The following is a 21219-nucleotide window of genomic DNA, read 5'->3' as shown; positions in this document are numbered from 1 at the left end:
GAGGTAGAGATCTTCACTGAGATTAAATCAGTGCTCCAACTTAACTATTTTGTGAATCATAGCTTTTATGGTCTATTGTGGTCTATTAACTACTGATTTATTCAATGCGGTTCTGCACATTACCATATGTGGCGGATGGCGCAAGGGGAAGGCAAGATCAAGCTTCCCTTCCCCCCAGACGACCATTCTAATTGTGGGGGATACACTGTCCACGACCGCGTGAATCTCTGGAGGCTGGGGAAATGAGTCCTGGCCTCCAGATATCTTTGAATGCACTGAGTGAGCAGTGTGGTGCATTCATGGATTTCCCCCTTAAGCTAGGTGCTCTAAGTGCCCATCTCTGTGTCTGCAGCCTGAGCAGACACATGACCCCAGACCTGGATTAAAGGGTGTGCTCACACCCTCTAACTCAGGTTAAAAGCCCAAGTAAAAAACTCAAGCTTCTGAGGGAGACAGTGCCAGGATTAGCCTCGATCCTGGTGCTCCGCACGAGCATCCCAACCATGCTGGTATTCCCAAGCCTGGGTTAGGCTGCTCATGTGAACAGCCTCAAAGTGTTTCTTGCATCAGGATGCATTGTGCTCACTGCAGGCTGTGTCTTCCTGCTTTAGACTCTCAATGTTTTAAAGAGAGCAGAATTTATTTTTCTGCTGGTATATAATGGATTCTGTTGGCTGGGAGAAGTAAAAGTTTAAACAAAACTGAGCAGCATTGTCCCATTATGCTTACACTCTGCAATTTTAATCAAAAGAACAAGGACCGGAAAATTATCCATTTTATTGAGGAATCCAGGCAATTCTGTTTGAACATATGTTGGTGGAATGCCTGGAAAAACCCAATGTCAGCAGGATGAGCTTACGACAAGACACCATAAACATTTATTCAGAGCAAGAAGCCTCTAGAGATCATTCTCACGACCAGCCCTACCCAGGTAGGTGAGCTGTACCCTGGGTAGGGCTGGTTGTGAGAACTGCCTGGATTGCTCCCAGTCCTCACACCCCTTTGCTGGGTAGCCTGGGTTTTTTTTAACATAGCCTAAAAGTGATGTAGGAGGACACATATGCACCTCCTACCTCACTGCCTGGTTGTGTGGAAGCTTGGGCTGCTGACAGCCTGAAAGTCCAGAGAGCCAGATGGAAGGAGTGACTCAGCCGTGCAGAATCCCCCAATGCACTGTGCTCCTCACCAGGTGCATTCTGGGATATGGGAGGATGCAGTCAGCTTTCCCCCACCCCCCTTGCTGCACCAGGATTTCTCATGTGTCGGTTGTTTGGGCATGTGGTGCGGCAGAGCCCAGGAGTGGTGAGGATTGTGTGGGGAAAGGTAGGTAGTGTCCTACCTTCCGCACAGCCCTCCCCAGCCCTGGCGTGAGTGGTTGTGTGAATAACCTTATTGCTTGGTCAGCTTTAAGAGTATCCCTGTTTTGCACACGTGTCCAGTGGGTTCCCCTATACATACTGTGATTGTACTTCAGGAAGAAGAGCCCTGGAAGTTAATGGGGATTGTCTCCCTGAGCCAATCTTCAGATTCTTTGTTGTGCATTCTCACAGTGGGAATGATATGTGCACTGGTCAGCTCAGCCACAGAATTTGTGGGCTCCCCAGAGCATTGGGCATACTCCCATCTCTTCCTGTCTTCTTAATTTATTTGTGTTCCTTCATATTGAAGGAAAAGAGAGCTTTTCTTCTCTCCTTTTTTTCTTTGCCACTGCAATAAGATCACTACTTTTCAGATTTGCCTGTGAATGCAGAGGAAATGACTGAAAATGTTTTCAATTTGGTGGTAGTTTTCTTAGGAACATAGGAAGCTGCCATATACTGAGTCAGACCATAGGTCCATCTAGCTCAGTATTGTCTACACAGACTGGCAGCAGCTTCTCCAAGGTTGTAGGCAGGAATTTCTCTCAGCCCTATCTTGGAGATGCCAGGAAAGGAACTTGGAACCTTCTGCTCTTCCCAGAGTAGCTCCATCCCCTAAGGCTAAGGGGACTATCTTACAGTGCTCAGACATCAAGTCTCCCATTCATATGCAACCAGGGAGGGCCCTGCTTAGCTAAGAGAACTAGTCATGCTTGCTACTACAAGACCAACTCTCCTCTCACAGTGGGAACTATATGTGCACTGGTCAGCCCAGCCACAGAATTTTTGGGGCTCCTCAGAGCATTTGACATACTCGCGTCTCCTTCTGTCTTCCTAATTTATTTATTTATTTAATTTATTTAACATATTTGTATACTGCCCAAAATGTAAGTCCCTGGGCAGTTTACAACAAAACATTACAACAATTTAAAATTTAAAACGTTAAAACTATTAAATCATCAAACTATTAAAACAGTATCTATTTAAAAGCCTGGGTGAACAAATGCGTCTTGACTGCCTTTTTAAAAGTTGTAAGAGATGGGGAGGCTCTTATTTTAGCAGGGAGCATGTTCCAAAGCCTTGGGGCAGCAACAGAGAAGGCCTGTCCCCAAGTAGCCACCAGTCGAACCGGTGGCAACTGTAGACAAACCTCTCCTGATGAGCTCAATGGGCGGTGTGGTTCATAGCAAAGAAGATGTTCTCTTAAATACCCAGGACCCAAGCGGTTTAGGGCTTTATAGGTTACTAGTATTTTGAAGCCCGTTATAATAACGGGCGCTAGCCTTTTCCTCTCCCCTTTACTGTTTTGTTTTTTTTTTAAATACTGATGACGACGCTGCCGCCGAAGTCCCACCCTCCCTCCCTCCCAACTTCCGAAACCACCTTACCCCTCCCGTGACAGTTGAGAAAAGAAAGACCTAAATTGAAGAGGGAGAGAGGAGCTCTCAAGCAGTGCTCCTCCCTCTGCAAAGCCTCTTTCCGAACTGGCGCTTGGGGCGGAAAGGACGCCTCTTGCGTCCTTTCGGCCCCAAGCGCCAGTTCGGGCAAAGCCTTTGCAGAGGGAGGAGCACTGCTTGAGAGCTCCTCTCTCCCTCTTCAATTTAGGTCTTTCTTTTCTCAACTGTCACGGGAGGGGTAAGGTGGTTTCGGAAGTTGGGAGGGAGGGAGGGTGGGACTTTGGCGGCGGCGGCGGCAGCATTTTTACTGTTACTTTTCTTCGGCTGCCACCCACCGCGGCCCGTGTCTCCAGCCGGGCCGGCCACCCAGGGCTCCGGCGGGCCCGCCACCCACCGCCGCCGCGGCTCCAGCAGGCCCACCGCTGCCGCCAGCGGCTCCGGCTGGGCCCTCCGCTGCCCAGGGCCTCTCCCTTGTCGCCGCGGTGTCCTCTAGCCAAGGCGGCGGCGGCCAGTGTCCCCCGGCGCCGCTCACCCGGCTTCTTCGGGGTGGCCGCTTCTGGCCGCCCAATATGGCCACCGGGTGCCGGTGGTTGTGTCTCCCTTGCTCTGTTCTGCGCATGCGCAGATCAGGCCAGGGAGGCACGGACACACGCTTGGTGTCCGTCCACGGACGGACACCAAGCGTTTTATTAGAGAGGATAACCAAGTTCTTGTATTTTGCCTGGAAACTTATTGGCAACCAGTGTAGATCTTTTAAGATAGGAGTGATATGGTCTCTCTGAAATGACCCAGAGACCAACCCAGCTGCTGCATTCTGGACCAACTGCAGTTTGCAGACCACATACAAAGGCATCCCCACATAGAGCACATTCCTGTTGTCACATCTGGAGGTGACCAGTAGATGTACTACTGTTCTGAGGTCATTTATCTCAAGAAATGGATGCATCTGGTGTATCAGCCGAAGCTGATATAAGGCACCTCTGGCCACTGCCTCAACCTGGGACATCAGGGAGAGGTTTGTGTCCAGAAGCACCCACAGACTGCATACCCCTGTTCCTTCTGGGGATGTGTGACCCCATCCAGAACTGGCAGATCAAAATCATCTCCTGAGTTCTGACACCACACAATAAGTACCTCCATCTTATCTGGATTCAGTCTTTGTTTATTATCTCTCATCCAGCCCATCGCCTCCTCCAGGCAGGCATTTAGGGAGGTTATGCCTTCTCCTGATGATGTTGACATGGAGAAAAAGATTTGTGTGTCATCAACATACTGATACACCCTGCACCAAATCTCCTGATGATCTCTCCCAGCAGTTTCATGTAGATATTAAACTACATTGGAGACAATAGCCCTGACGCACACCATACCAAAGTTCATATTTTGAAGAACAACAGTCCCTGAGGGACATCATCTGGAATCTGCCCAAATGGTATGAGTGGAACTACTGCAAAGCAGTGCCTCCCACCCCCAACCCCCTCAGCTGCTCCAGAAGGATACTATGGTCGATAGTATTGAAAGCTGCCAAGAGGTTCAAAAAGACCAACAGAGTTACATTCCTCTGTCAACTCCTAATTGGAGATCATCTATCAGGCTGTCCAGGGCAGTCTCCATCCCATAGCCCTCCTGATAGCCAGTCTGAAACGCGTCTAGATAATCAGTTTCATCCAAGACTGGTTGGGGTTGGGAGGCCACCACCCTCTCAATTACCTTGCCCATCCACGGAAGGTTGGAGACAGGCCTATAGTTGCTTAATTCTGAGGGATCCAATGTAGGCTTCTTCAAAAGAGGTCTAATAATTGCCCCCTTATGGCAAGGAGGTATCCTGCCCTCCCTCAGATAAGCATTTATGATCTCTACTAGGCTCTCTACAACAACTTCCCTGCCAGAGAGAATAAGCCATGTTGGGCAAGGGTCAAGAGAACAGGTGGTAGGCCGCACCATTCCAAGCAGCTTGTCCACATCCTCACGAGTCACAAACTGGAACTGATCCAGCCAGACAATATAAGAGGAGTCGCTGGACACCTCTGATTCAGATACTGCAGTAATTGTGGGGGCTAAATCCGTCAGCCTGAATATGAGATATTTCATCCACAAAAAACTCATTAAACACATTACAGCGGGTAATAAGATGGTTCCAAGTTCTGATTCAAGGGAGGAGGGGCAATTACTAGCCCTCTCGCAACCCTGAACAATTCTGCTAGATGTGAACTTGTGGACACAATACGGGCTGAAAAGAATCTCTTCTTTGCTGCCCGTATTGCCAGAGTATAGATAGATTTATTTGTGTTCCTTCATACTGAAGAACAGGGAGCTTTTCTTCTCTCCTTTGAGTTGCTCAAAGTGTGTCTCATTGGTGGAGAAATATACTGTAGGCAAGAACCAGATCCATCAGTAGTTTACTACCAAGGCTTGAAAAGGTAAATTTGTTCTGCTGAAAGTTGCATTGTGAGAAAAAGCTTTGGCAATTGGGTAATGCTTGCCTCAGGTCAGGTGCCTGGAATCTCTCTTTCAGCTAATAATCTTCACCATGGAAGATTGGCCTCAACCCCACCACAATAATTGGCTTCAAAGCCTAAGGAGCTGAAATTGAGATACCATGGTTCTGAGAATTCAGAACTGAAAGAACCTAAATGTCATTCTGGGTAACTAAGACTTAAGCTGGTATTTTAGATTCCTGATCAAACACAATCTGAAGCATCACATAACAAGGCAAAAGCTAGAAAGAAGCATGAGGAGAGTTGCCTTTGGAATGGGTATTCAGAAAAAAGAAGTAAAAGGCACTGACGAGGACGGTTCCCCTCTGTGCGCAGCACTTGTGAGGCTTGCCTTGCTCCCAACTCTGCAGGGACAGAGCTCTTGATGCACCCTTGCAGGCCTTGACAAATTTTCTTTGAATTTAGGAGCCAGCCCAAAAATTTAGAAGCCAAACAATGTACCAGGTTTATTTATTTATTATTTACATTTTCTATCCCGCTGTTCCTCCAAGGAGCCCAGAGCCGTGTACTACATACTTAGGTTTCTCCTCACAACAACCCTGTGAAGTAGGTTAGGCTGAGAGAGAGGTGACTGGCCCAGAGTCACCCAGCAAGTATCATGGCTGAATGGGGATTTGAACTTGGGTCTCCCTGGTCCTAGTCCAGCACTCTAACCACTACACCATGCTGGCTCTCTTTAGTGATGGACATTGTGGAAGGGGGAAGGGGGAGGACAAATGGACTTCTTGCTATCTCCTTACAGGAAACATACTTATAACAGAAACAGGGCTGCTTGGTACAAATAAAGATTTTGTTAAATAACTTTGCCTCTGAACAGTGTAGTCTAGGCTCCATAGTTAAATTTCTAGGTGCCATGGCTCCCTGGTGCCTGGGATATTCAAGTAGGGATGGGTCCAATCCGTGGTTTGAAGTGCGATTCTAGCACTTTTAGGGAAATTAGAAAATGAACTTGAAGGAAAAGGAGAGCAGGGGCTTACCTGCTCTCTGCTGCCCCTTCCAGGTGGGGCACACACATCCCCAAAAGCCCCATATACAACAAGCATGTACATGGTGTCCATGCATGCACGGGTGCCATTTGCTTGGTCACATATTGCTGACCACGCAAATGGGACCTGCACATGCAGGTGTTGCTGACCATGTGAATGGGACCTGCACATGCAGGTGTTGCTGACCATGCGAATGGGACCTGCACATGCACGGACGCCATTTGCATGCTGATGGCGCATGGGACTTTTGGGGATGTGCACCTCCCCAACAGGAAGCTGGAAGGGGCAGCAGAGAGCAGGTAAGCACCTGATCTCCTTTTCCTTAAAGTTCACTTTTTAATTTCCCTAAAAGTGCTCTAATCACGCTTTGAACCATGGTTCGGGCACATCCCTAATTTCAAACCCTGCGCCCTCGTATGACCGTGTATCATGTCAGCTGTTGTCACTTGACTAGTAACTGAATGCTCCGGTTGTTTGGTTCTAGTATATTTTGACAATATGTGCTTTGATGCACCAGCTTTCTAAAGGAATTGTCTATCAATCTTAAATCAATGTTTTATGTTTTTCAGGGATGTAGTTATCAAATTACTTCAGTATGAAGCATCTACAAATGTGGCAGACAATAAAGGGTATTTTCCTATACACTTGGCTTCTTGGAAAGGAGACGTAGAGATTGTGAAGATTCTTATCCATCACGGGCCATCACATTCCAGAGTGAATGAACAGGTGAATGTTATTAAATATCTTTGTTTATGTCCTCAGAAAATACGAGTATCTTTTCATTCTTACAGATATATGGCCAGATGCATGAAGCTCCTTCATGCCTTAGAAATTCCCATTGCAGAGGGAAAGGTTAGTTGTGTCTATGGAGCTACATGGATGGGCAATGGATGCCACTTAAAACTACTTAAAATAGACAAATCAGCATCTAATTTATTCTTTGGAAGCTATTCTTACTGTATCATTGCTACAAAAATGTAATAATTGTAACTAGCAGGACAGGCCAAGAGCTCTTCATGGCTCCTGCAGTTGCTGCAGGATACTCCTACTAGCAGGCCAGCAAAAATATCTCCACAGGCCAGATCTGTCTCCTGGGCCTTATGTTGTGCTCTAAGAGCTCCAGATCCACAGAAGTGTGCATGCAGGGGGACTGGGGGGAGTTGCTCGAGGGCTCCCACCCATCTCTGCAGTCCCTTGAAGTACACTTGCTTCATTAATTGGAATGTCAATCCGTGTATTTTAGGTTTTTATCCTAGGAAGCATAATGTCATATTGCTGTTATCTCTAGAAACCTTCTTTTCCTCCAGAAGTAACCAATATTCTAAAAACTCAGGACACATAGTGGTTTACTAATCTATTTACTCTGGGCTATGTATTTCAGAGTTCATCGCAGCCTTGCACTACATACTACAATACAAAATGCCAATCTCCAGGTCTGCCTTTCTTGAAAGTACATATAATGTCCTACCCATATATCACATTCAGTATTTTAAATAGAAGATATTTATTAAGGAAACATGTAATACTCAGAACTATTGGCATTATTCTGCATGTTAATGGGTTTTTCTTCATATAATCGAAAATTTGTCAAAACCGCCAAACAATTTCCATGCTCAGTCTAATTCAAACATTTAAAGTATAGCCTATCAAATAGCATCCTAGCAATATGGTTCCACAATGAAGACAGAATTGGGATATCGGGAATTCTTATTAGCCTCTTTCTGATTCATTACCCAGAATTCTTTTAGGAAAAAATATTGCAGAAATATACATCATGCTTATCTTACAGGGAATTTTTCAGAAGTACAGAAATTGTGCTTCTAGAAAACCAAACTTAATAGGGTTGATGTGAGGGATTAGGGTTGAAATCATACAATGTGTGTGCAGATTTTAGTGCATGGGTTTATTGCCAGGAGCTTACATAAAATTAGTGTGTTTACATACACTTACAGGTAATACATCAGTGGCTGACATCCTGACTAAGGAAGCACCAATGCTTCCAGTGAAGTACTGATGCTCTGTGGGCACTACTACTGCATTCTGGGTTAATATAGTACACACACCCTTGGGGGTGGATTTTTGCTGAACTCCCCTGCCCCTGAAAACACTCCCTGTGACATGGATGCAGGTCCCTGAGGATCACGCAGCCCTCAGAGACCTACTTCCAGATCACAGGGTACATTCCGGGGGGTAGAGCAATTGGAAAAAATTGCACTCCCATGAACAGCAGAGCTGTTTTTATTTGCAGTACAGCAGCACCAGTACTTTGTGAGAACTGCTAATTTGATTGTCAGCCAATATTTCTTGAAAGTAATGAAAATGGAGGATTTTTAATTACCTTTTTTTTTAAGCCAGGAAAGGCAGCTATTCATTTTATTGAATATGTCTAAGATTTTTGTTAAAACTAAGAGATGTGGAGTAGTTGTTTTGTATTGCTGCAGCACATCAATAAAACCTGGTTTTGTTTTAATGTAAACCGCCCTGAGCCTTTTCGGAAGGGCGGTATAAAACTGAATTAACAAACAAACAAATAAATAATAGTTATTTTGCCTTTTAAGAGATGTGGAGTAGTTATGTTCTCTGCCATATCTGTCACAATAGTTGGAAGTATGATATATAGGACATATATACTGTGTTTTTTTCTTTCATAGCCAAGATCTTTTACCAGAACTCAGAGCTACATATAAATATACTGATGTCAAATTTTGTAGCAGTTTCATAAATGATGAATTAAAAGATGGAAGTAATATTAATGAAGAGCAGAATCAGCATCTATTGGCATAAGGAGAAATAGCAATAGTATATTATCCAGATTAAAAGTGACAAAAATACCGTAGAATTTATTTCTGAATGTTAAAATGCTTACATGCATTGGCTCAGTAATCCTTAAAATAACTGTGCAAGGCAGGCCAACATTATTATCTCCATTTTGCATTTTGTGGGAATAGGAGCTTCCATAAACTCCCATCATGAATTTATAGTTGAGATGACTATTAAACTAAGGATTTAACGGTTCACATTCTTCATCTCCCGTTCACATTCTTTGTCGCCTTCTTCATCTCCTTATATTCCCACCCCACCTTTCCTTGAAGGAGCCCTGGCCTTATACAAGTCCTTCCCCCATTTTATTATCAGGATGAGAGATAGTGACTGGTCCAGCGTCATTGACTGAGCTGAGTGAGGATTTGAACCTAGATCTCCTCACTCCTGGTCCAACCCATAGAAGTATAGACTTATACATTTAATACTTGGCATTTTAAGGAAACAAACCCACACACTACAGTACTAACATCATTACACCTAATTTCATAGAAGTATATTTAAAATAATTCTGATATAAAATTGTAACAATGATAAGAATTATTTTCTTAATAAATATATTATCAGAACTATAGCATTACAACTATGGAAATGAGTTGCATTCAAATATTCAGTGTAACTTCAAAAATATAGTTCCACCAGTTGAAACATTGTGTACTACTACTACTACTATTTATGTACAGGGGCACGCCTAGATGATTTTGGTGCCCAGACCAGCTCTTCTGTGAGATCCCCTCTGCTGTGAGCCCCCCCTCCCCTGTGGTGCCCCCTCCATGCCACAAACCCCCAAAACCTACTTTTGGGGGCCTCCTGCTGCAGCTAACCTATGTGCCATTTAAAAAAAAATCAAAGCCGCCGCACGGTCGAGGGGTAGCTTCTGCGTGTGTGTGAGCTGAGTAGTTGACCTACTCCCTGCCGGCAGGGGGAGCGACCGCTGGGCACGTCCTGTCAGCCCAGTGGCTGTTGTAAAGATCGTCAAAAGCCTGTGATATCACAAATGTCACTGTGATGTCACAGGGGTGGCCTGTAATAATAATAATAATAATAATAATTCGATTTCTATACCGCCCTTCCAAAAATGGCTCAGGGCGGTTTACAAAGAGAAATAATAAATAAGATGGCTCCCTGTCCCCAAAGGGCTCACATTCTAAAAAGAAACATAAGAAACACACCAGCAACAATCACTGGAGGTAATGTGCTGGGGGTGGATAGGGCCAGTTACTCTCCCCCTGCTAAATAAAGAGAATCACCACGGTAAAAGGTGCCTCTTTGCCCAGTTAGCAGGGGGCCCCTTGGAGGCCATGGACCAGGGCTCCAAGGTCCGGGGCTTAGAGCGCCTCTCTTTATATACCGCTTTTGACAAATGTTCAGAAAGCAGTTTATTATACATTATTATAATCTTATTTCTGGGTGTAGAACAGCTGGGGTATGATCCAGCCAAGGTTTAAAAAAAAAATTAAGTCCCATTGTTTTGAGCTGTAGAGCCTGAGGATATTTCAGTTGAGAATGTTTGAATTCTTTCAGCTTGTACAGCCTGAGGATTTGGACATGGCCCTTTGTAGCGTGAGAGCAACCTCATGTGCTCTTGACCCTTGCCCGTCAAAGCTGATAAAAGCTGCCAAAGGGGGAGCAACCAAGTGGCTGGAATGTATTATTAATGCATCACTGTAAGAAGATAGGGTGACATCATCTCTTAAGAGGCAGTGGTAAAGCCCCATTGAAGAAGCCCTCCCTTGATCTGGCCGATTTAGATCATGTTAAGCTAGTTTCTAATTTTGCCTTTCTGGGCAAGATGATAGAGTGTGTGGTAGATCTCAGCTGCAGAATATCTTGGATGATACAAGTTATTTGGATTCATTTCAATCTTGCTTCTGCCCTGACTGTAGGACCTGAACAGCCTGGTTATCCTGGTAGATAACCTACACCAGGAACCTGGTGGGAGAGTACATCCCTATTGGTTCTGCTGGACTTCTCATCAGCTTTTGATACCATCACGCATGGTATTCTTGTGGGGCTGGGATTAGGTGGTTCAGTTTTGGACTGATTTCAGTTCTACCTGGTGGGTCCAGAATGTATTAATTGCAGATATTTGCTCCGTCAGTTGACCTTTGGGGCCCTACAAGGTTCAATTCTGGTTCCCATTTTATTTAACATCTATTTGAAACTGCTGGGAGAGGTCGTCTGTAGATTTGGGTTGAGGTGAAATTAGCATGAAGATGATACCGATCTCATTTGCTTTCTCTCACTATGTCATCTGATCCCAGGAAGTTGGTGAATGTACAAAACCTGGGCTTGGAAGTGGTCATGGGTTGGATGTGGGCAAGTAAACTTAATTTAGAAAAGACAGAAGTGTTAATGATCAGTAGGAAGCCAACTGGGGAGGGGTTCAATCTATTCTTGATGGAGTTGCGCTCTCTCTGAAAGTACAGGTGCATAGTCTGGGGGTTGCCTTGGATCTTGCCTTGCTCCTGGATAGCCAGGTGGCAGTGATGGCAAGGAGTGAGTTTGCACACCAGCTGTGAGCCTTCCTTGAAAAGGCAGATCTGGCCACTCTCACTCATTCCTCACTCATGACAAGGTTGGAGTACTGCAAGGCCATGTGGGGCCACCCTTAAAGGGTACATGGAAACGCCAGTTACTTGGGTGGCTGGGCTGCTTTCGGAAGTTACTGTGTGGAACAATCATATTACTCAAATTTTAAAAGAAAGGCGCTGGCTGCCAATTAGTTTCTGGATTTGATTCAAGGTTCTAGCCATGATGTTTAGCCCTAAATGGCTTGGGGGTGGGGTCCAATACCCAAAGGACTGCCTACTTCTGACTCTACCCACCCAAAAAATCTGGTGAATTTTGTTTTGCTGTGTGTGCCAATACCTTTATAAGTTTGATTGTTGTGAAAGTGGGGCATAGCCTTCTCTGTGGTTGCCCCCATGCTATGAAATTATCTCCCTGGGGAGATCTGTTCCCTCACCTCCTTCCTTGGCTTTCCAGAGGCATCTAAAGATTGTTTTATCCAGACACACCTTTGGAGAATAGATCGGCTGTATGCCTTGTGTGTGTTTTTTTTTTAATGGTGATTTAAGCAGCATTTTAATTTTTTTAATATTTTAAATCAATTCCATATTGGCTTGTTATATTGTGCTAATAGCTTAATATGTCATAAATGCCTTGAGGCACTTTTAATGTCAGTAAAGAAGTATAAAAATAAATAAATACACTGGGAGAAAGTTAAGCAGCTGTTACACTGAAATCAATGGGGCTTAAACTTCTTATATTTGGCTGGAACGTGCCCACAAGAAGCAGTGACAAGATAGAGCTGTATTCTGCGTTTACAATCCAGCACAGAGTTTGGCACCTGAAACCACTGATTTCAGATCACTTAAGGATATCTAAGTATATTGAATTGTGGCCCATATGTCATTGTTACCCATTCAGTTGTTGAGTGATGCTAGTGGAGAGTCATCAGGGAGGGCTGGGGTGGATTGATGCAACTTCAGTTTTGAAGCCAAAGGAATAGATCTAAATCTCCCTCTTCTGTCATGGTAAACTCAAATGCTGTTCAGGAAGTCAAATCAGATCTGTTCAGGAAGAGCTGGTCAAAATGTAAAATAACTGAAAATGTGCTGAACGTAAAGTGAAATCACATTTAAATTGTGAAGTTTACATATAGACACGTTTGAATACCTGGTCAGAACTTATCGAGTTTTACAGTTGATAAGCGCAGTATCAAGGCTTGGTCAGGTTGGGCACTGGGAACTCACACCCATTACAGGGCTCACCTGGCCAACATATGAGACCCAGTGCCTGCCTTCTTGTGATGACAGTGATGATATCAGCCACTCAGCCAAGATATTTGCATTGTTGTTGCTTTTGTTTTTTCCTGCCCTCCCCATCAGTGAATAGACTTCATAGGAAGTGATTGGCTTACTTCCCAGATAATCCTTTGTTATTGCTAGGATGAAGTCTTAGGTTGGGCACTGACCTGGGACTCACACCCATGACAGGGCTCACCTGGCAAACAGGGGAGAAGATGCTGCTGCCAAAAAGATTCTTCCTATTAGCCCAGGGCTTTCCCTAGGTGGGTGCAGGGCTGGGGGCGAATCAGCATGTGCATGGCCTCCTTAACATTTCATATCATTACAGAATCATACTGATTGATGACACAGAGTGTAAATAGTGGTTTGCTTGGACATATAATGCATTTCTAAAGAAATAAAAATAAAAAGCACAACACATGCTTCACAGTTCTCAGACCATCTGGGTTGCAAATCAGCTAGAGCATAGTGCATTCATAAATAATAAAATAAAATAAAATATTTTTTGTTCCAGAAGTTTCTGTAATTTTCTGCCATGAAACAAGCCACTTATAGGATTTTTTGGATGGATTTGTTTAAAGTTAATGAAAGAAATTAAAAACCAACCATTTGTCCAATCCACTTCAATTTAAATATACATATTCTTCCCCCGCTGCCCTACATCTCTGCTCAATACCAAAGCCCTATGGTAAACCAATCCCTAAATATTCAAGGGTGGGGAGATAACTACAAAAAGGAAATCACATAATACCTCCATTACAGGGCAGGGCAGAGGGTCTGCAGAGATCTCTGGTGCTGGACACTCTCTGCCCACCTGCCTGCCTGCCTGCTTGCTTGCTTCTTTCCTGAGCTTCAAGCTTCAGGGAGGCCTGCATGGAGGCCTCTCTGGAAGCCCTGCCCACCTGCCGAACAGCTGAGAGGCGGGGAGAGTGGGAGCTCTAGCAGTTTGTCTGGGAGCCTTTTAAGCTGCACACAGACACACAAGATTGGCTGCAGTTGGGCTGCGGGGAAAGATAAGTGGCTGGGACTGGGGGAGAGAGGAGGGCAGGCTGCACTGCAGTGCTCCCAGAGCGGGGCCTGTGCCAGCCCCAGTCTCGGGGCAATTGCCCCGGTCGCCCTGCCCTAAGGACGGTCCTGCATTAGCCAATTCCTTATCAGCAAATGGGGATTTGTTATCACTAGCAACTTATCTGTCTCCCTTTGGAAGGGAGAAGGAGGAGCTGCTGTCAACAACAAATACAGCCTCCTATGCACTGATGGGGAAGGTGAGAGGAGCATGTGCCCACCAACTAGTGTAGGTATTTGTCCCAGGGCTTAGTTCAAATTGGTACTAGTCTTGTGGTTGATGATAAAGAGTTTTAAAAAGAAAAAAGTACACAAAGTATGTTTCACGTTAAGTGGGGGGAAATCCTTGATTAGTTATCTGACATTGTAACTTTGTATTGTGAAGGTTATTTCATTAATTCAAGCGTTCATTCTCTGAAATATTTTATATTGACTGCATATAGTTAGCATATATGATGAAGAAAAAAGTTGAAAAATATTGTCAGTGTGCTAAATTTCTTCTGCAATTCTATGTTATAAAATGATATATGGGTCTTTTTTATTCATAATTATTTGAGATGCAGATGTATAAGATGTGTGCAAGCTCATGTTTTGGCAAACAGTCTCTGAAACAAGCAAAAATTAGATGTGTGACCTTTTGGAAACAAAACACTCCCACTTAGCAGAAATTTAGATTAACAAAAAACCATAGTAAAATATCAAAATTGACCAATATTTTTACTTCATTGAGTGCTGTTTGAAATATCGTTAGCATACACACCTTCAATGCTTTTAAAAAGAAATTTCCCCCTAATGAAATAAGTGGAACAACAAGACTCAGGCTTCCTGAGGCAGGAGAAAATTATTTATTATTTCCCCTGCATGGGTGAAAAATAGGGAGAAAAGATGTATGAGTTGTTCATATTATTGTCCCTATCTTGAAAGAGTAGATGATGTATTTGTCTTCCAGTCATTCTTGCTGCTCCCTCTAGTGGCACTTACTTACTAATTGTCTCATTCATACTGATCCCAGTGAAAGAGTTACAAAATTTTACAAGTTGCTTGAGTTTCAAATTTGGTGGTGTGAAATCTCAGAATGATTTGAGACTCGGTGCTGCTAGATGAAAGCAGCTGTCAGCCCGAGGAGTGTCAGAAGGAGGATCTGGCTGCCATTGTTGCTTTTATGCTTACAAATGACAGTGCAGGGGGAAAAAAATGTAAGGAAGCCTCTTTAGCTGGAGTTACTGCTCACTATTGAACATTTTATCTGTGTTATCTACACTGCAAATACTGGAAGAGTTACAGATTGAAGATCAGAAGAGGGAACAATAGGATTAGAGCAGAGAGGAGAGTGTTGGTTTATTTATGGCTAGGAAGGTGACATTAGAAAGGGAATGTAGGAATATATTCAATATAGCGGTAGTCACTAGACTGATACTGTAGGCAGACTGTAGGAATTATGACAGGAGTAGGTGAGGGAGGAGATGAGCTTGGGGGAATATGGAAGGGAAGCTGAAGGATGGCAAGCAATAGAAGGACAGTGTTCTTATAGCTGTGACCAAAATTATCCTTCTGTTTTCCAATAGAAGCAACATTTGTCAGGGCATTTCAAGGAACTATTATGCCAATTATATAGGAATTATCATGATGGGTTATGACAACATCCATTTTTAAAAGGAAATAAGCATCTAGATTATTTATATAGAACCCATGTAGGAAGAAACTTCTGTCCAGCATGTTGTATCATTTTTGTTTTTTTCTGTGTCATTAAAGTATTTTATTTTCTTTCTTTCATTTCTTTCTTTCTTTCATTTTTAGTCGGTACTGGCTGCCATTATTCTCCCTTTGTGATGACATGTTGAATACACCTGTCACTGAACTGAGGTGGAAATTAAGTTGGTTTTTTTAAACCCTTTAATGTGAAGCTGACTTATACTAGTCAGATCATTGGCTCATCTTGACCATTATTGTCTATTCTGAATGGCTGTGGTTCTTCAAGGGTTGAAGCAGAAGTCTTTCCCATCACCTGCTCCCTTATTGTTTTTTTAGAGGTCTGGAGATGCTGTCAATTACGCTGTCAACACAATATTAACTAAAACCTCCTGTATGCAAAACCTCCTGTATGCTCTACCACTGAGCTATAACCTCTCCCCTATGATCAGTCGTATGGCATTGGAATTAATATAGTTAGGGGATCTTTAATAAAACTGGGCTGCCTGCTTGCCCTTAGTTCATGCAGACCTTTATATTGTCATGCAGACCTCTGTATTGTATAAGTAAAATATTTGGAAAGTGATGTAAGACATCCTGCGTTGAAGAACTATACAACATGATGTTAAGAGTAGTACAATTTTTTGTGAGTGATCATATACAATGTATCTACATTCTTTAATCTTAGGTAATGTTAGGTACAACAGAGACGCAAGTTTGGGGTGGTATAGAATTATGTTAAATAAAATAAATTTTAAGACTCTTTTATCAATTGGGAAAAGAACATTTTCATGTTGTTTCACATATGTAACCAAGTATATATTGAAATTATCCCAAACAAATATATAGAAGTAATGTTGATTTCAGTGCAAAAGAGTTAGCATTTACTTAATTCTTCCACTCAAATCAGTCTGTGGTTTAAGGTAGTTTAATGTTGCCTGGACCACATTGCATACCGAGTGCTCATAGCATCAGTGGAAGAAATTCTGTTTGCAAAAGGAGAAGGGTCAATTTTTGTGAATCATCTGTTGCCTTTTCAGTCCCTTGTGCCCCTGCACCCCAAATCTGCTCCTCACGCTTGGGGACATCTCAGGAGAATGATAGCATGAGGGGCTGCAGCAGGAAGGAGGATTGACGAAAGGGAGAAAATAAATTCTTTTGCTTGCACGATGAGCCCTTAGGATACAACCCATTACAATTAGTGTTTGTGGACATAATTCTTATTTGTTGGTAAAGGAGTCTTTGCCCACAGTTTGGTTCCAGCATTGAAAGAATGGGTAATCCCATTGGTTGCTAAAATATACAATATTGTTTTTGCAGTCCCAGACCTTCTGAAGACAAGCCTGCTTGCAGGTTGATTGCTCTCCTGTCCCACCTGTGCCTTCTACTGGAGTGCTTGACTGATTCCACCTGTCCCTGAGGACCAGAGAGCTCTCATGAGAGGGGAGATTTCTGGAGCCCTTGGGAGGCTGGATAGGGTGAGGAGAGGAAGGTTGGGGGTAGATTCTGTCAGCTTCTCTGACCTCTCCTGACGAACAATAGCTGTCTCACCTTGCCTGTACATTCCTGATCTGGCCGAGGACATTTGTTTTTGCAGTCCTGGACCTTCTGAAGACAAGCCTGCTTGCAGGTTGATTGCTCTCCTGTTCTACCTGAGTGCTTGACTGATTCCACCTGTCCCTGAGTACCAGAGATCTCTCATGAGAGGGGAGATTTCTGGAGCCCTTGAGAGCATAAATTGGAAGAATCCACACCAGAGGTGTAGCTGACGGATTGCCTGCAGGGCGGTGTCTGACCTGGCCTTTGGTACCTGGCCTTTGGTACCTGGCCTTTGGTGTGGGACTGGGGTCTGGGGAAAGTTATATTCAGGTGAGGTTGAAGGTCTGGGTTGAAGTTTGTTAGTCATACTTTTATTGGGTTGTGCTGGGCCTTTTATTGTAATGTGTTTGGGTTCTCTTAGGCAGGGTGATGTGTGGGGTGCATCCAGCAGCTCTGGGGCAGCTATTACTGTTGTAGTAGGGAATAGAAGAATTGGTGGCAGAGCAGCTGGCCATTGCAGGGGAAGGAATGCCATTAATTTAGTAACTGTTTTCACTTCCAGCTGCCCTGTCAGCTCTCTGGCCTCGGGGAGCAGTTCCAACTACCCACAGAACCTAGCCTTGCTCCTGCAATGCCAGGTCGGTTCAGAATAAGACTGAAATCATCCATGACTTGATCATGGAGCTGACCTGGCTTGTATAACTGAGACCTGGATGCGGGGAGGCTAGTGGCCCAGTTTCGGCCCAGATTCTTCTACCAGGCTATTGTGTAGCAGGCTAGGGGAGGTGGGCGGGGTGTGTGGAGTGGCTGTTGTTGATAAGAATACCATTTCCTTTACCAGGGCTGCTGTGTGACAGTTGACTTAATTGAGTGTGTGTTTTTGAGGCTGGAAACTAGGGATCAGATTTGAGCTGTATACTAGTTGGTCAAATGGGCCGTAACCCTGAATTTGGCTTTTAAAAAGCCAATCTGGCAACCCCCAATTGACTCCCTAACTGAGCTGACGGAGCTGGTCTCGGAGCTGGTGTTGGAGTCACCCAGACCTTTAGTGCTGGGGTACTTCAATATCCATTGTGAGGCTGACTTGTCTGGTGTGGCTCAGGAGTTCAAAGCGGCCATGACAACTAGTTGGGCCTATCCCAACTAGTTTCAGGACCAACTCATGTTGGTGTGGCCAGCAACTCATGTTGCTGGCCACACACTCAATTTGGTCTTTTGTTTGGATCATGGGGGTGTTCCATGGCTAGGGGATTTTGTGGTTTCCCCATTGTCATGGATGGACCACTATCTGGTTCATGTTGGTTTCACTGCCACAGCTCAGCCCTTCAGGGGTGGAAGACCTATTAAGATGGTCCACCCGAGACAGCTGCTGGACCCAGTAGGATTCCAAAAAGCCTTGGAGGGTTTTGAAGTTGGTGTGGCCAGTGATTCTGTCGATGCCCTGGTGGGAACTGGAATAGGGAACTCACCAGGGCAGTAGAGATGATTGCTCCTAAGTGTCCCTTCCCACCTGCTTCAAAAGTGTCCTCGTGGTATACACAGAAATTGTTGGGTCTGAAACAGCAAGGTAGGCAACTGGAGTGCAAGTGGAGGAGAACTCAGCTCACAATTGACAGGACACAGCATAGAGTCCATTTGAAGGTTTATGTGGAAGCAGTGTGTCTGGCAAAAACCCAGTTCTGGTCTGCATGGCTTCTGCAGGTCCGCATTCAGCATTGCTGTCCCAGGTTGTGAGGAGTTTGATTCAGGCTCCTTCCATTTCAAACCAGTCCCCAGAGACTTTCTTCTGCTGCGATGCTTTTAATGGGTTCTTTGCAAACAAAATCTCTTGTATTCAGGCCGAATTGGACCAATATTTTTGCAGAGTCTATAAAGATGGTGTCCAGCAATCCTTATTGCAGTATTAGATTGGATCAGTTTCAATCTGTGATGCCCAAGGACAATGACAAGCTGCTTGGGGCAGTGAGGCCTACCACGTTCTCTAGATCCCTGCCTAACTTGGCTGCTTCTATCTAGCAGGGAGATTGCTGGAGATGGCCTAGTTAATACCATTAACTCATCACTGAGGGTTTGAAGGAGGCAATGATTAGACTACTTCTTAAGAAGCCTCAGTCTGATCCCTCAGTGGTGAATAGTTATAGGCGGGTCTCCAATCTCCCATGGTTGGGCAAGGTGACTGGGAGAGTGGTGGCTAACCAGCTCCAGGCAGTTTTGGAGGAAACTGATTATCTAGATCCATTTCAAAATGGCTTTAGAGCAGGCTATGGGGTTGAGTCTGCCTTGGTCAGCCAGATGGATGACCTTTACCAGGGAATTGACAGAGGGAGAGTGACTCTGTTAGTTCTTTTGGATCTCTTGGTTGCGTTCAATACCATCAGCCATGGTATCATTTTGGATCGCCTGGGGGAGTTGGGGATAGGAGGCACTGCTTTGCAGTGGTTCCGCTCCTATCTCTCAGGCAGATTCCAGATGGTGGAGCTTAGTGATGGTTGCTCTTTGAAATGGGAGCTATGGAGTCCCTCAAGGCTCCATTCTGTCACCAGTGCTTTTTAACATCTACATGAAACCGCTGGGTGAGGTCATCTGGAGATTTGGTGCTGGGTGTTTTCAGTATGCAGATGACACCCAAATCTATTTCTCCTTATCATCATCATCAGTAAGTAAGTAATAACTTATTACGGTCAATGACCAGTCAACATACACACCAAAATATAAATCAGCATAAAAGAAAACAAAATCAAAACAGTAATACTTGATAACACCACATCAGGTTATGCAAGAAGCTCAGTTACAACTAAGTTGTTCCCGTCTCAGTTTACAGGCTGCTGCACAGAATCTTGCTGTCCCTGCTGTGACAGCTGATGTTGATCCGCCAAAAGATAGATGTAATACTCTTCTGATTGACCAGGCCTATTTTTTTCCTAAATCGTTTGATCCAGATAGTACGAATGTCCCTATAATAGGCACAGTTTAAAAAAACATGTAAGACAGACTCAATGTCACTTGAACCACATGGACTTAACCAATTCCATAGCGGTATCCCCTTAAATCTGCCATCCAAAACGGCAGAAGGCAAGGCCTTAAACCACACCAGCGAAAAGGCTCTCCTCTGGTTTAAGGTGGTCAAGTGGGTGAGGTATGCAGCTGGCTGGGGGTAGTTTGAAAAACCACCTAAAGTGCTACTGGTGATAACTAGACTTAAATCCAATTGCTTCTCCATATCTTCCACATGCTGTTTAATAACTTCTTGGGCAGCATCATGATCCAAAGCCAATAAATATTGCAGTGAGACGCCAGATCTGCTCAAATTGTCATTGAGGCTCTTGCCCCAGGATCATCATCATCATCATCATCATCATCATCATCATCAGGAAATGGCATTCACTCCCTAAATGCCTGCCTATGGGCAATAATGGGCTAGATGAGGGATAACAAATTGAAGCTGAATCCAAAAGCAAGGCAGAGATGCTTATTTTGGGGAATTGGAATTTCAGGGATGAGTTAGATCTTCCTGTGCTAGATGGGGTTACACTCCCTCAGAAAGAACAGGTACATTGCTTGGGAATGCTCTTGGATCCTGGCCTCACCTTGGTATCTCAGGTGGAGGCTAGGGCCAGGACTGCTTTCCATCAACTTCGACTGATTCAACAGCTGCGTCCATTCCTTGAAGAGAATGATCTCAGAACAGTGATGCATCAGCTGGTAACCTCCAGGCTTGACTTCTGCAATGCACTCTATGTGGGGCTGCCTTTGTACGTAGTTCAGAAATTTCAGTTAGTTCAAAATGCGGCAGCCAGACTATTCTCTGGGGTAACCTGGAGAGACCATATTATGTCTATTTTGAAACAGTTGCACTGGCTGCCAATATGTTCCTGGACAAAATACAAAGTGCTGGTTATTACCTTTAAAGCCCTGAATGCCTGGGATCCGGGCTTCCTTAGAGAGCTCCTTCTTCTGTATGACCCCCATCGCACGTTGAGGTCATCTGGAGAGGTCCGTCTCCAGTTATCACTGGTACGTCTGGTGGCAATTTGGAACCAGGCCTTCTCTGTAGC

General features: G+C 44.4%; 1 protein-coding gene across 9 annotated transcripts in view; it reads left to right on the top strand.

Annotated features, from left to right (window-relative positions):
- The window catches only part of ANKS1B (ankyrin repeat and sterile alpha motif domain containing 1B), a 595071-nt gene that overhangs the window by 35499 nt on the left and 538353 nt on the right, over positions 1 to 21219 (top strand). For 8 of the 9 annotated variants that reach the window (XR_008307633.1, XM_053251588.1, XM_053251587.1 and 5 more), the window contains exon 3: positions 6809 to 6965. Coding sequence is in view for 7 of the 9 variants with exons in the window: in XM_053251588.1 (XP_053107563.1) it covers positions 6809 to 6965 (157 nt within the window). In the remaining 2 variants the exon portion in view is untranslated. Of the gene's footprint in view, positions 1 to 6808; positions 6966 to 17440; positions 17495 to 21219 lie in introns of those variants that run through there. The other variant, XM_053251589.1, reaches the window with a different exon arrangement.

The sequence above is a fragment of the Hemicordylus capensis genome, chromosome 5 (assembly GCF_027244095.1).
Source record: "Hemicordylus capensis ecotype Gifberg chromosome 5, rHemCap1.1.pri, whole genome shotgun sequence".
NCBI lineage: Eukaryota > Metazoa > Chordata > Lepidosauria > Squamata > Cordylidae > Hemicordylus > Hemicordylus capensis.
This window is presented reverse-complemented; position numbering and strand designations above follow the sequence as displayed.